Below are 14,559 nucleotides of genomic sequence, written 5' to 3' on the forward strand. Positions count from 1 at the left end.
ACTGGCACCCACAGACAGACAGATAACTACTGCCACAGACAGACATCCAGACAGACAGACATCCAGACAGACAACTACTGACACCCCCAGACAGACAGACAGACAGACAGGACAACTGGCACCCTTAGACAGACATCCAGACAGACAGGCATCCAGACAGAGAAATACTGGCACCCACAGACAGACAAATAGACATAACTATTGCCACAGACAGACATCCAGACAGACAACTACTGACAGCCCCAGACAGACAGACAGAACAACTAACACCGGTATACAGACATCCAGACAGACAGAGAAATACTGGCACCCACAGACAGACTAATAGACAGATAACTACTAGCACCCACAGATGGACAAACATAACTACTGCCACCCACAGACAAACAGACAGATAACTACTGCCACCCACAGACAAACAGACAGATAACTACTGCCACCCACAAACAAACAGACAGATAACTACTGCCACCCACAGACAAACAGACAGATAACTACTGCCACCCACAAACAAACAGACAGATAACTACTGCCACCCACAAACAAACAGACAGATAACTACTGCCACCCAGACAGACAGACAGATAACTACTGCCACCCACAGACAGAAAGAGACAGACATAACAACTGGCACCCTTAGAGAGACATCCAGACAGAGAGGCATTTAGACAGAGAAATACTGGCACCCACCGACAGACAGAACTACTTGGCACCCTTACCTGAGAGAGAGAGAGAGAGAGAGAGAGAGAGAGAGAGAGAGAGAGAGAGAGAGAGATTGTATTTCAGTCGGCATGACTGCAATGTTTACACCATGTTACAGTACTGCTGTTAAATTCTGGATCCTGATTGGTCAGAAAGTGTTGAATTTTCTAGAACAGCAGCTCTGACAGCTCTGCAGCTGCAACTCACAGGTTTATATCAATGCACTCGTAATATGTTATTGTTTCTATAGTAACAGCTCATTCACAGTGTAGTAAACAGATTTGGTTGTGGGATGTGGGGAATCATTGTGGTGAGGTTGGAGATGTTTGCACTTTGTACCAGTCAGCAGTCAAGCTGTTAGTTCTTTCACTTATCACATGGTTCTAATGTAACATTGGTAATGTGACAACTGTCAGGTCCAGGAGCACCAGGAAACAGCACAGAACCGAACCCCAGACTCTCTGCATCAGGTGCTGAGATTCAACCAGTACTTGTGCCCACACTTGTTCAGGAAGTAAACACATAACATTTATTAGTTTCTACAGACAGACATGTACTATAGGATGCCTTACTTTGCATAATATCAAAATATTAAATATAACAATAAAAATCGGAAGACATCGGGGTTCTAATCGAGTGTTTGATAGAATTTAGTGAGTCTGAAATCGGAGCATTGCTGCAGGGAGCCAGGAATAATCTCACTCGGATTCGGACCACAGCAAATGGAAAGAGAGAGGGAGGGAGGGAGAGATGGAGGGAGCGAGGGACGCATTCTATATTGTCTGAGTGTACTGCAGCGTAAAATGCTAAAAGTTTCATCAGTAGTTTATTTATTTGAAGAGTTCACAGCTGCATCAGCAGAATTAATACTCAGCTTTTTTGCACGTTGTTCTGCAGGGACAGATGGATGTACAGTGTGTGTGTGTGTGTGTGTGTGTGTGCACCCAATTTTACTGTAGTCAGCTCAATAAAGAGATGTTAAAGCCCAGGTGTGCAGATTAAGTAGTTTTTTTTCCCTACACTGACAGTTATTGTTATTTTCAAATAAAAATATATATATCTGCAGACCTGTCTGTCTCTCGTTCTGCCTCTGTTCATGCCAGCAGTTCTGGATCTGTCTATCAAAGGCCCATGCACTCTGTAGTTTCTGCTGCATTCCCAGATGATTTTCCTCAAACACTGCCAGATATTCTGGGGTTAGTTGTTTGTTAAAGTTCAGTCCATTTCCAAGGGACACAAATTCTCCTGACATGTAAGGACCGCACGTCTAACAGGATGTGACAGAAGTGCCGATGCTGACAGGGCACGATGCGCCTGGTCTTTCAAAGTGTAGGAGTTAGACGTGTTTAAATCACACTTTTACTTCAGCTCTGGAATGTTTCAGCGACTTATACAAATGACTATTTAGAAAAGCAAAGAAGCCTGAATTGTGTGTGTGAATAAGAAATAAAACTACAAAGCGTGGTTATATATAGCCATGTTTAAATAGGGTTCAACTACCACACGCAAACACAGAGTAAAAGAGAGATAGAGAGAAAGATATAGTGTCAGTGTGACATTTTATGTGTTATTTTATGCTGTTGTTGCTCTTATACGGTGTATAAAAAGGTAAAATGTCTCCACCATGTGGACAAACAGAGAAGTGCGTTCTCTCTCTAACCCTAACCCTATCACTTCACCACTAATTTACACCAAGACAGTAAAGAGGGCAAACACCATTTCACAGAACTGCTAATACCAATGTTGAGCTGAATGGGCAAAAACAACTAGAGAATTATTTAGATGTTTTTATTGTTAGAATTCGAAACAGCTTTAAATCACGAATTATTAAGAGAAAGAGTTCTTTCCTCAGCCAAGTTGTTTTCCTGAAAGAGAGATAATAATATGACCAGTTATTAGACATCCTCTTTATTATTTATGTTTTAAAATATGATCAAAAATAATTCATTTTAAAAACATTTCTTAATATTTAACCTTATAAAGTAATAGGAAGAAGACTCGCATAAAAATAAGAAAGAAATAATGGAATATTTAAAAAAAAACATTTAAGTGTAAATAAATAAATTTCAATGTAAGAAAATGATTACTAAAGAAATTACTGCTGCTGTGTAACAGTGACATCTAGTGGCATGCCGAAGAAATTACGCGGGCAAGCGCGCACACACCCCCTTTCTTCCATTTTCGAGTGAAATTATCATCATGTATAATTAAAATAAATATATTTATAAATAAGTTATAAGTTTCCAGTATATTGTGAATAAAATGGGTTGACAGTTTTTACACCATTATTACTGTTTGTACAAGAACACAAAGATGAATTAGCATTTAGCTCATCAATTTAAGAGTCCGCCTTCTTCATTAAGCCGCTCACATCAATTGTTAAGAGATTCTTCAGCTCCCTTTCAGGAGGAAACGAAGCTACTCAAGCCCCATTCCAGTCTGACCTTTACCACAACTTTATCTTTAAAATCAGGACACGCCTGTGCTATAAGCACCGAACCTGTAACTATCACTTTGTTCCCTTATAAAGAACTCTTCCCGTTTTTAACTGACAAAAAAGAAAGAAGTTTTCATTCACCAAATCATTTGTTAATAAAAAATAATAAATAAATAAAAACAATGAAGCTCCTTTGTTATCCCATTTTGCATGACATGAGGATGCGAACACTAACTACTTCAGGAGCCTGTGTTTCAAATCCCTTCGTATTAAAGAACGACTGTGCTGTATTTAGCGGCATTTCTCTTAAACTCTTAGCCTCAACCTACACAGGTAGCACGTAGCATACAAGCTATCTGTTCTAATCTGTTCACAAATAGTTCACTAAAATGCTAGATCTGTGCTAAATAAAACATTTATTATTATAGCTATGCTACATTTAATTGACTTACAAATAAAACTTACTCATTGAAATATGTATTGAAGCACAAATCTGTTTGTTTACAGCTAACCAAGTCACGCAGATTTTACGTGTCATGTGACAGCACTAAAGTCTGAAGTTATTATAGTCATGTTAGCAAGTTTCCTACACGTTTTTGACATTTGCGAGCTAGCTTTGCTAAGTTTGCAAAGCTAAATAATTTTTGCAAGTAGCACAACACAACAACAGTAGGAGCTAATGAGATACTTCACTGTGCCATGTGTAAAACTCTCCATGAGGAAAATTCTTTACATTCCTGTTGTCTTTGTGGTAAATACAGTTATATGGTACTTCTGTTTATTCGGCTTGCTATGCTGTCAGTGATTAGCACCTTTGCGTGCTCGGTCAGGTGTTATTGAATGTTATATTGAACAAAAAGGCCAATTAGCTCTTTAGCTAGCACATTTCTTAACGTACATCATAGCTAGTTGCTAAATATAATTTTTCTGTGATCTTGTTCATATAAAATATTCAGGCCATATGCTAGCATTTGGCAAGTGATGCATCGAAGACCTAGTATTGATAGTCAAAGGTTGTTACCTAATCATCACTGGAGGAGGAGGATGAGGAGCTGTGTCCTCCATGCCCCTTGTGCTCCTTATGCTTCTTGTGTTCCTTATGCTTCTTGTGCTCCTTATGCTTCTTGTGCTCCTTACACTCTTTATGCTCCTTATGCTCCTTATGCTTCTTGTGCTCCTTGCTTTTCTCCTTGTCTTTACATCCATCTTTCTCTTTACATTTGTCCTTGTCCTGTTAAAGAGATATCACATAAATAATGTCAACACAATCATTTTTATTTACCATCTCTCAAAGAATGTGTTGTGGCTGTGCTGTGTCACAGCATGAGTTCATTTGCATGATTGCAAATTGATTGAGTGTCATCACTTCACATAGTGAGGTATAATGCTACATTAGTGGTGGAAGTGGGATGGGTTTGCTAAAGGAAGAACAACCTGATAGTTAACAGTGGCTAAGGCAAGTCTGGCTGCAAAATAGAAGATGGTAGAGCCAGCCATGATGGCAACCAGGTCAAGATGGCCCTTAACAGCTACACAAGCTACTGTTGAGCTGCCACTGAGAGAAAGGGGGAAGCCTGGAGATTCTACTGAGCTGTGCAACCTGCAAGGCAAGCATACCTTGGCATGATAAGCATACTCTGATGAGACAGGCATAACCTGTATGGCAGGCATACAACTGCAAGTCAAGAATATGATTGTGAGGCAGGCTACCTTGGTGCACAAGCCAGGCCCTGGGGCACAGACACAAGCCAGACCCAGGTGAGGCAATCACATGCCAAATCCAGGTGAGGCAGGCGTACCCGGGAGTGCTACAGTAGGCGTACCCTGAAGTGCTAAGCATAACTTGGTGTGCTAGGCTTCCATTGATGACCCAGGTATTTTGGGGTTGTACCTCCTCAATTCAGTCACAGCAACACTGTACTTGGGTGATACAACATTTTTCATAAACCAAATTAAGATTCCTGAAACCTGCAGTACTAAACAGGACACAAGGCTAATATAAGACAGGCAAGTCCACTTTGGTCCTATCTGCGAAAGCACCTTAACACTGGTGATATAACAGGAAAGGGTGGGTCAAATTTTGAGGTGGAGAAGCAGACAGCACAAACAATTCCTGAAAAAGCTGAACATCCAGTGTCAAAGCGATGTGGAAACCACAGATGCTGGAGGGGGCTAACTGAAGGCACATCTACAGTTTCAGTGCTAAGATGTGACAATGGTGTCAAGTGACGCTGACTGCACAGTGATGGTGCAGAGAGATAGCATGGTTCACTCAGTGGGCAAAAGCTAACCCTAGTGAGCTCAACTTAACCCAGTGAACAGAAATAATCAACTCAGAATAAGTTACAAATACAGTAGCTGTGAAGGCCAATATTAACTTAAGGAGTCAAAGTAAAGATGAACCAAAGTTAAGCAAAGCTAATGAAATGCAAACCTAGCAAGTAAAAGTGATTCAAAGAACTGAACTCTATGATAAAAAATCAAAGGCTAGCAAGTGTAAGCTAAATAAATAAGACTAGGATTTAAACAATGCTAATTCTCACAGCTTGTGTAGAAGTGGCTGGGAGTCTCTGACTTAGGGCAATCATTTACACACAACAATCTATTATACAGAACTGTGAGGCAGTTCTCAGAGCAGTCTGTACACTTACTTTTGCTAAAATGAAATATAAACAACAGGGTGTGTTATTATATGAATGCTTTTATTTTTATAGCACATTACACCAAACCTTCTTACCTTGTTCTTTCCAAATCCAAAGATACCCTCGACCTCGTTCGCCTCGGTCTTCTTCACAGTGTCTTTATCCACAGCTGAGGGTTTGAGGAAAAAGTCGGTCAAACATCTTTAAAAAATGTTTACTATATGTTAACTAGTCATGTGCAAAAGTTTGTACTCCCTCAAGACAATTTAAAGAAAAGAAATTTATATAATTTATAATCATTGTGTGTATGCTTTCGTATGATATGTTATTATCTTTAAAAAAAATAAATATATTTTTTTTAAAAATCACACACATATACATATATATCGCCAAACAAATAAACAAGTAAACACATAGGTAAAAAATAAAATGCAATAATAAGTAAATATTTAAATAGGTAAATAAGCAATTAAATAAAATATACAAAATATGTAAACAAGTAATTAATTAAGTTAATAATAAAGAACTTTGCAAATAAATGAAAGTAAAAGAAAACGATTTAGGAATTAAAAGTTTATTTTGCTTTCTCTTTTAAAGTGTTTAATTGTTTATTTCTAACTCGATATAATTCGATGATGTTAATGATAATGTTTATAAGAATGTTCATTTAAAAAAAAAAACAAAGTTGTCATTTTTAAGTCGATCGAATTTGATTTGAAAACAAAGACAAATAAAACCTTTGCACCTGACTGAGTTTGTCTCATAACAGAGTTTTAATCTTTGACCACATTGTGCCATAGACACTATATGAGTCTATAATAAAACTATTTAATATGCATTTTTTTGCACAATCTCTGCGCGAGACTAAAGCGCACAAACTAAGCGCGTTACAGATCTATTGCATTGTTTGTTCGTTTATTTGTTTATTTTACCTGCATTCAAATCGAAGTCCATGTTTAGTCTCTGAACTCAGCAACGCTTCTTTAATCTGACTGTAGAGGAAACTGCCACGAACATGACTTGCGGAAATAAACCGAGGTCGCACCCTAGACAAAGACCGGGGCTGTGTTCCAAATCACCAGCTGCACAGGTGCACCTGTTTACTGCCTAAACAAGCTCGAGCTCCATCTGCTTTCTCACTGAATAGCTCGTGAAGGTGAGTCGATTCGCAAAATTCCCAGTTGAATATGAAGCTGACTCCTGTGCAAGGAGAAGTTTTATGTGCCCTAGGTAGGGAGGAAGGAGCCGTTTGTGATTCAGCTATTAGGATGGAAAAAGTGACGTTGGCATACAACTTCATTTTATAACACAAATAGTGCTGTTGTTGTTGATCGTGTTACACGAGACTCTTGGAAATCTGGAATTTCCTGTTCCATATGTATATAAAAAAACAAATCCAGTTCCACCAGTGTGACAGTGTTCATGCTTAACTGGAAGTACAAAACCACAACAAGAAGAAGAGGAAATTACTCTCAATGTGTTTATTGTGACAGATGCTTTGACGTCACAGTTTATGCAAATGAAGCGTCTTGTCCTTGTTTTTTGTTGCGTAGCTAATGATTTGACACCGAAACATAAATCAGCCAGTAATTAGAGATAATTAACCATGAACTGAACTAAAACCATTAATTCGGATTTAAGAGTAGATATGGTGACTTTTTCCCTCGCTTTTAAGGAGACTCTTATTTAACATTACGGAAGGAGTCTCCAGTGTCAGTCAGGAGTAATGATTTAACCTCGAATTATCCTTTTTGTAATTTTTTTTGTCTAATTTAGCTAAGAGACTTTGTCTAATTCAGTCAATGCAGAATCTACAAAATGTTAACAAAGATAAATAAATAAATAAATAAATAAATAAGGGTTTGTAAAACATGAATTTAGTTGTTTCATTTGCTACATCCCTGAATAAGCTATTTCACATAACATATACTCCACAAAACACAATAATAACTGAACTGATTCAAGTGAACCACTTTAAATTTTCACCCACTCTTGATTCTCAATCCTGAGAATCTGAGCTCCTTGTTTTTCCTGAGCATTTAAACCACCAACTGTTTTTTAAAAAAATCTGCACTTTTTTTTGTCTTCTCAGCATATTTCACTTCATTTCAGCATGAATATATGATACTGAGATCGATCTTTTTACTTGGGACAACTATTACAAAAAGGTGCAAACATTCACTGATTCACAGGCAACAAGGTACTGTACAGTAACAGCCAGGGGTGTGTAAACCTTTACACAGGAATAGGTGTAAATTATTGTTTTGTTTACAGATCCTATTTTTTATATACATATATATTTTTGTCCTTAATAGAAGCTTGATTTACATATTTCCCAGAAAACAGAATAAACAAAATAAACAAAAAAGCAAACTGTATTTAAAACTGGAAATAACGCAAAATAAAACACAAAATAAAATTTGTATTATTTCTTTTTGTAATTATAAATATTTGCAGATTGTGTGGGACTTTTGTAAACTTATGACCTCAGCTGTAAATATAAACACATTAAAACTATCATTCAAATAAACACAAACAAATAAAAAAGGTCACACACAACTGCCCCCCCCCCAAGTGAGCTTAGTTCAAATATTTACAGAAGGACATTAGGGTTTCTATAATTATAAACTAAAAAGCAGCATAATCTTGTTTTATAGCAGCTGATTAACAGAAAGGTGAGACAAATGAAAATCTTATTTGTTGTTTATTGTAGACAATTGTAACAAAAGTGCATCATTGTTTTTCCAGAATCTCACATTTTCAAGCAATAACTTCAGTAAAAATAAAGTGTTTTGATTCTTCAAAATAAAATTTCGATTCATTTCTATTTTTATCTTGCAGTTTCACATTTCGCTCGCTCTGACTGTTTTATGAACTCAAATTTCATGAATTGATCTATAAAGCTAACGTTCTTAGAACAACTAAGAATTTACAGTTGAGTTTGTTGATTTGTTTGTAGATCAAATTGTTAACAAAACAGTGAGCTATAATTAGTCATCATTTAGTCGTTGTAGCCCTTTGTGCTCATTTGATGCGATCTAAAATCTGAACAAATGTCTTAAACTATAAAGCTACATAAGAAAATTACTTCCTGTGCCATAAATCAACAGCAAAATAAATCACAAAATTCCTTGAGAAACAAATTAGTAATCTTTTCAATTAGCTCTTATGGCTCATATAAAAGCCCTGATTGTGGTCATCAGATTAAACAACTGCTGTATTGCACGAATCAAATCTAAACTCAAATGATTTTTTTTTACTCCGAATAACAGATTCACAATTCGTTTTCATTCAACATCTGATATTGTGACTCGTCATCTTTCTTCTCAGAGTCCGCATGAGATCTGTAGCTGAAAGCTCCGTCCCTCCAGGTGACCCTAGAGCCCTCCCCATTAGACCCCGCCCCCTCAGTAAAGATGCCACGTGTGGGATCGTCCAGGAACGTGTCGTATCTCTCTCTGTCCTCTCCTCCTGCTGCATCGCTCCTTCCATCCTGATGTTCTTCCTTCACTTCCTCCTGCGCAAACAGAATCAAAATGAACTGATTCATTAAATTGAATTGAAATTGAATTGAAGTTGAATGTGTACATTTAAAGGTTCTTTGTCAAATTTGTTAAACAGATGGTGGATTATGAAGACAATTTTAGCTAGTTAGGCTAGTCAGAAACATGCTAAATACTACTTATCTATCACTTTACTGTAGTATTATTACTTACCTTATTTAAACAATAAATTTATTCGCATTTAAGAATAATCTCCATTTTATAATAATAATAATAATAGCATATAATAATAATAATAATAATAATAATAATAATAATAATAATAATAATAATAAGAAGAAGAAGAAGAAGAAGAAGAAGAAGAAGAAGAAGAGTCCAAAGTGGAAATAAAGAAATGATGTGTCTGCAAGTCTACATGTTAAAAAAATATTTTATTTTCAAACAGATTTTTAAAATATTTGTGTGCACACACTTAAATTACTTTCATTCATGTCTTTACCTTTAAGAAGTCCTCTTTCATTTTATTTTCATCAGGAGCATGAAGCGAAGGAGATCCGAAACCCTGGCACCGGGCAGAAAGGACAACACGATTAAAAAGCATTGAAATTCTACAACACCACATCAGAGATCGGACTCGGTTGCCATGGCAACAGGCATCTGAAAGAGGATTGTACAGCACTCTGTGGAAACTATTTGAACACAAATGATTAGATGCACATGACTGGCCTTTATTCATTACTTACTCTAAGATGGATTTTTTCCCATGTCATTTTAATTTTTTTATTTTTTAAGTGATAATTAAGCTACCTCTGTAACTAAAAAAGCGGGTATAAAATATTAACAAAGTTGAAAATCTAGAAATAAAAAAAAATCAGAACAATAAGTCAGAAATGAAAAAAATCAGATTTTTTTTCAGAATCACCTTCTTCTTAGATTTGCTCTTTTTCTTCTTTCTTCTTTTTGTCTTCTTCATCCTCTTCTGTTCCTCCTCACTGTCAGATGAAGAGGAAGAGCAGCAGGCCTGTACCACAATAACAACAGCAACAATGTTGGATAAACAAAGAAAAAACATGACTCTGGTGTTTTATTGCAGTTTGAGGTCAAAACTCAGGTTTACCTTCTTTTTCTTCTTCTTTCTTTTCTTCTTCTTTCGCTTTTCATCCTCACTGTCTGAGGAGGAACACTCTGATGAGGATGAGGACGAGCTCGAGTCCTGAGCGAGAGAAGTTGGTAAATAAACATATTATAAAATCAAAATAAATAAAAAATAAAATCCAAATCAGAATAAACTTAAAATTTAAAAATTATGAATAAAAACTATTTATACAAATTTTACATGAAATTAGCATGAATTTTCATGTCATCAGCATCTAAATTTATTTATTTATTTATTTCTGTTTTGTTTGTGGTTTTTTTTTTACATTTATTTATTTATTTAGTCAAATGATTCATTCCTGAAGTATATTGTTGATTGTGATACAGTTAACTGAACTAGCATTAGTCTTCCACAAGTTAAATGTTAGCATAATTATGCATTAGTCTTAGCATCTTCATGAAAAAGAAAATCAACCTAGCATTTTCTGTTAGCATTTCAAACTGAGTGCTCATGCCAACATAAGTAATAGTGTCATGTACACGTATGTTTCGGTATTAGCATTGTATTGTGTTTCACCATGCAAGATTTCTTTACCTTCTTCTTCTTCTTCTTATTTTTCTTCTTCTTCTTCTTTTTCTTTTTCTTCTTGTCATCCTCACTGTCCGATGAGGAGGAAGAATCAGATGAAGATGAGCTTGAGTCCTAAAAATATCACACAGGAGCTTGAAGGTTATTAACAATCCTTGAAATCATTTAATTCATTTATAATAAACAGAGCACCTTCTTCTTCTTCTTCTTCTTCTTCTTCTTCTTCTTCTTCTTCTTCTTTTTCTTCTTTTTCTTGTCATCCTCACTGTCTGAGGAGGAACTATCCAAACAAGACGAAGATGATTCTGAAGATGAAGCAGAATCCTAATAGAAAGATACTGGGTTAGAACATACAATTTATTTTTACATATTTGTGTTTGTTTATTATATATTTAATTCAACATTTTTTTAAAAACGTGAGCGCAAGCTAGCTGATCTTGAAAGGTAGCTAGGAATCTACACTAAGAAATTCATCTTGCTATGATAACTAGCTAGCAATCCTCTCTTTTCTAGCTAGTTATATACTGTAACTTGCTTACTAAACTTACAAAAACACAGCATCAGCTGTCATTAGCATCAGCTGGACACATTAGCATCAGTTAGCATGCTAGCTGTAGAGAACGAGTGAATTCACTACTTTTTTTTTGGTCTAGATTTGCTAATAGACAGAACCTTTTTCTTTTTTTTCAGCTTTGCTTTCATTTCTTCTTTTCTTCTTTCACCTTCATCGTCACATATCCTATCAGTCTTAGCTTCACAGACCACAGAGAATGCTGGGAAATAAAATTGGAGTGGATTAGAGTATAGTCAGCTACAGTTAGAGCTGCTCTTTCCAGACACCAGAGAAAAGAAAGAAAGAAAGAAAGAAAGAAAGAAAGAAAGAAAGAAAGAAAGAAAGAAAGAAAGAAATGAGAAGAAACAGGACATGACAATACAAATGGGAAATGGAAAGAAAGAAAGAAAGAAAGAAAGAAAGAAAGAAAGAAAGAAAGAAAGAAAGAAAGAAAGAAATGAGAAGAAACAGGACATGACAGAATACAAATGGGAAGTGGAAAGAGAAAGAAAGAAAGAAAGAAAGAAAGAAAGAAAGAAAGAAAGAAAGAAAGAAAGAAAGAAAGAAAGAAAGAAAGAAATCTCATGAACACACTTCAGGTGAAGGAAAAGAAAGGGAATGAACATGATGAACAGAATGAAGTGATGAGTAAAGAGAGTAGAAAGTTTGAGTTTGAGCTAAACTGAACCTGCTGAAGCTGTTGACTGAACATCAGCTGTTACTCCTGATCTTCCCTCCTGAGAGAGAGAGAGAGAGAGAGAGAGAGAGAGAGAGAGTGAGAGAGAGAGAGAGAGAGAGAGAGAGAGAGTTAGATGGAGGAATCTCTGATATCCGCACTAATCTCCAGTAGACGCTTAGCTGTTCTTAATAATGTAAGAAAACGAATAAAAACGCAGCTCAATATTAAAATCCTGATGATTAAACACATTTGGCACAGAAATGAGAAGCGTCTGACATTTTAAATAAGGAACACTTACATTTTAGTTCTTAGAACTTTTTTTAATCTTACTTAGGTTTTAGAACCAAAAAATGGATAGACAGATTAAAGCTTTTACTTAGCATGCCGTGCATAAGTATTGACCCCCCTGATGATACTCATGTATTTTAAATGTAGTAAGTTGGAATTGAAACGGACATAAAACATAAAAATGAGACCTCAGGGATGAAGAAGTAAAGCAGGAGTCTACAGAGATTTTTCAACAGCAAGCAAAAAAATTCCAGAAAGAAAGAAAGAAAGAAAGAAAGAAAGAAAGAAAAAAAAAAGAACAAAAGATTCAGTGGTCTGATAACATCAGAATCTGAAATTTTTTGACCTTGGACTAAGTTATGTTTTGCAGAAATTTAACCCACCCGAGAAAACCATCCTCTCATCCTAAAATGAAACACGGTGGTGGGAGCATCAGGGTATAGAGATGACTTTACACTAATAATAAAGTGTGTGTGTGTGTGTGTGTGTGTGTGTGTGTGTGTGTGTGTGTGTGTGTGTGTGTGTGTGTGTGTGTTTGTGTGTGTTTATGTGTGATACTGAAAGAGATATTCTAAGATGTTTTCTAAAGGGAACTTCAAACTGTAAATCAAAGCATTTAATTAAATGATTATGTTGTCAGCATTTAGCAAATGAAAAAAGAAACAAAATTCTAAAAGCTCCAACCTCATTTTCCCCGGCATCATCACCCCATGGCGACCATTCTCCTGTCTCCTTCTAGTAAATAATAAATAAATAAATAAATAAATAAATAAATAAATGTATCAATTAGCCTGAAATAATATAATAATATATTGAATATATTATATTAAATAATATAAGAATAATTGTTCTAAATGGGTGGGGTTAGAGTGACAGGAGGGTTTACAGTGAGGGCTAGGAATTTTTTAAATTAAATGTTAATAGAATTTTTATTGATCAAATAAATGATTACTTAAATTTTCAAATGCTTTTCAGTGATTTTCATTTCTATAATTTTATTTTTTATTTTTTATTTTTCTTGTTGTAACATATACTATGCTGTGAGAAAAACATGTAAAAAAGAAAGATTTAAATTATTTAGATCTGACATCGTTTGTTGGGGGAAAATCTAAATTTAATATCCCATTTTTTATTAATACTTTTAGAAATTGTTGTATTTAACTTTAAGGTCAATAAATATAACTATTTGTGCAGTAAATAAAACACTTTTCATTTTTATTTTTATAGTTATTCATCTTGCGAAAATAATTTTTTAATGAATTAATTTGTATTAAATTTAACTATATATATATATATATATATATATATATATATATATATATATATATATATATATATATATATATATATAAAATACACAAATCATGAATTAAAATCAACCCACAAAAAGAAAGGTAGATTATGTTTAAATGTCTTACTTTCTTTACATTCTGGCTCAATTTCTCGCTATCACTCTCGCATGAAGATGAACTGCAACTGGAGCTTGAGAACTAAAACAAAATAAACAGAAGGAAATCAGAATGCCGGAAATTCTGCATGTATATTGTGGTGGATGTGGGGATGTTTTTTAGCGTCTGCTGTGGATAGGGAAAAGGCAGGTTGAGTCGGCAGGTAATGCGTCATGACACATGTCTTATTATTAGTTTCTCTTGTGTGGTTTTGAGTTCTTTTGAGGGTTTTTGAAAGTGCTGGGAAAAAATGCAATCCCAGAGCTCAGTCAACCTTCCACCTGTCTCCTGAGCCTTCCTCCACAACTGTTCGTGGCCCTACAGTGGTGCTGAGTCCAAGGCTTTGAGGAACAACTCATCACCACCATTTACATTTACAACCTTTGGCAGATGCCTTCATCCAGATCCACTTATTTATGCTAAACAGTTTTGGTTAAGAGTTCGGATAAAGCGGTAGAAAATGAGATGAGTGAGTGAGTTTTGGTTAAGGGCCTTGCACATGGGCTCAGCAGTGGCAGCTTTGTCTTCCTGTGTTTTGAACTCATAACCATTCTCCCATCAATCTAACATCTTGGATTCCATCACTAAGAAGCTACTTTCCATGAAAACACCTCCTTAGCCAG

General features: G+C 35.5%; 2 protein-coding genes across 2 annotated transcripts in view; both read right to left on the reverse strand.

The window, feature by feature from the left end:
• Positions 1-2,476: 2,476 nt before the first annotated feature.
• LOC113637820 (splicing regulatory glutamine/lysine-rich protein 1-like) lies at positions 2,477-6,979 on the reverse strand. Its single transcript, XM_027138709.2, has 4 exons — positions 6,714-6,979; positions 5,877-5,950; positions 4,161-4,370; positions 2,477-2,567 (listed from the first exon to the last, which is right to left on the reverse strand). The coding sequence occupies exons 1-3, from the start codon at positions 6,733-6,735 to the stop codon at positions 4,161-4,163; spliced, it is 306 nt and encodes a 101-aa protein (XP_026994510.1). The 5' UTR covers positions 6,736-6,979; the 3' UTR covers positions 2,477-2,567.
• Positions 6,980-8,474: 1,495 nt separating this feature from the next.
• LOC113637847 (protein FAM133-like) overlaps positions 8,475-14,559 on the reverse strand; it is a 7,423-nt gene continuing 1,338 nt past the window's right edge. Inside the window, exons 2-11 of the mRNA XM_047820205.1 lie at positions 13,907-13,978; positions 13,173-13,223; positions 12,210-12,258; positions 11,641-11,741; positions 11,161-11,292; positions 10,975-11,082; positions 10,402-10,497; positions 10,207-10,305; positions 9,784-9,846; positions 8,475-9,298 (exon numbers count right to left, since the gene is read on the reverse strand). Of these exons, the coding sequence (XP_047676161.1) occupies positions 9,056-9,298; positions 9,784-9,846; positions 10,207-10,305; positions 10,402-10,497; positions 10,975-11,082; positions 11,161-11,292; positions 11,641-11,670 (771 nt within the window). The 5' untranslated portion in view covers positions 11,671-11,741; positions 12,210-12,258; positions 13,173-13,223; positions 13,907-13,978 and the 3' untranslated portion in view covers positions 8,475-9,055. The remainder of the gene's footprint in view (positions 9,299-9,783; positions 9,847-10,206; positions 10,306-10,401; positions 10,498-10,974; positions 11,083-11,160; positions 11,293-11,640; positions 11,742-12,209; positions 12,259-13,172; positions 13,224-13,906; positions 13,979-14,559) is intronic.

This window comes from Tachysurus fulvidraco, chromosome 11 (assembly GCF_022655615.1).
Source record: "Tachysurus fulvidraco isolate hzauxx_2018 chromosome 11, HZAU_PFXX_2.0, whole genome shotgun sequence".
NCBI lineage: Eukaryota > Metazoa > Chordata > Actinopteri > Siluriformes > Bagridae > Tachysurus > Tachysurus fulvidraco.

Bases quoted from the DNA above. Each gene is read 5' to 3' on its own strand.
- LOC113637820 (XM_027138709.2), bottom strand. From the start codon at position 6,735: ATGGACTTCGATTTGAATGCAG. The intron at 5,951-6,713 runs GTAAAATAAACA...TCAAACCCTCAG, and splicing joins GGACTTCGATTTGAATGCAG to CTGTGGATAAAGACACTGTG. The intron at 4,371-5,876 runs GTAAGAAGGTTT...TCTCTTTAACAG, and splicing joins TTGGATTTGGAAAGAACAAG to GACAAGGACAAATGTAAAGA.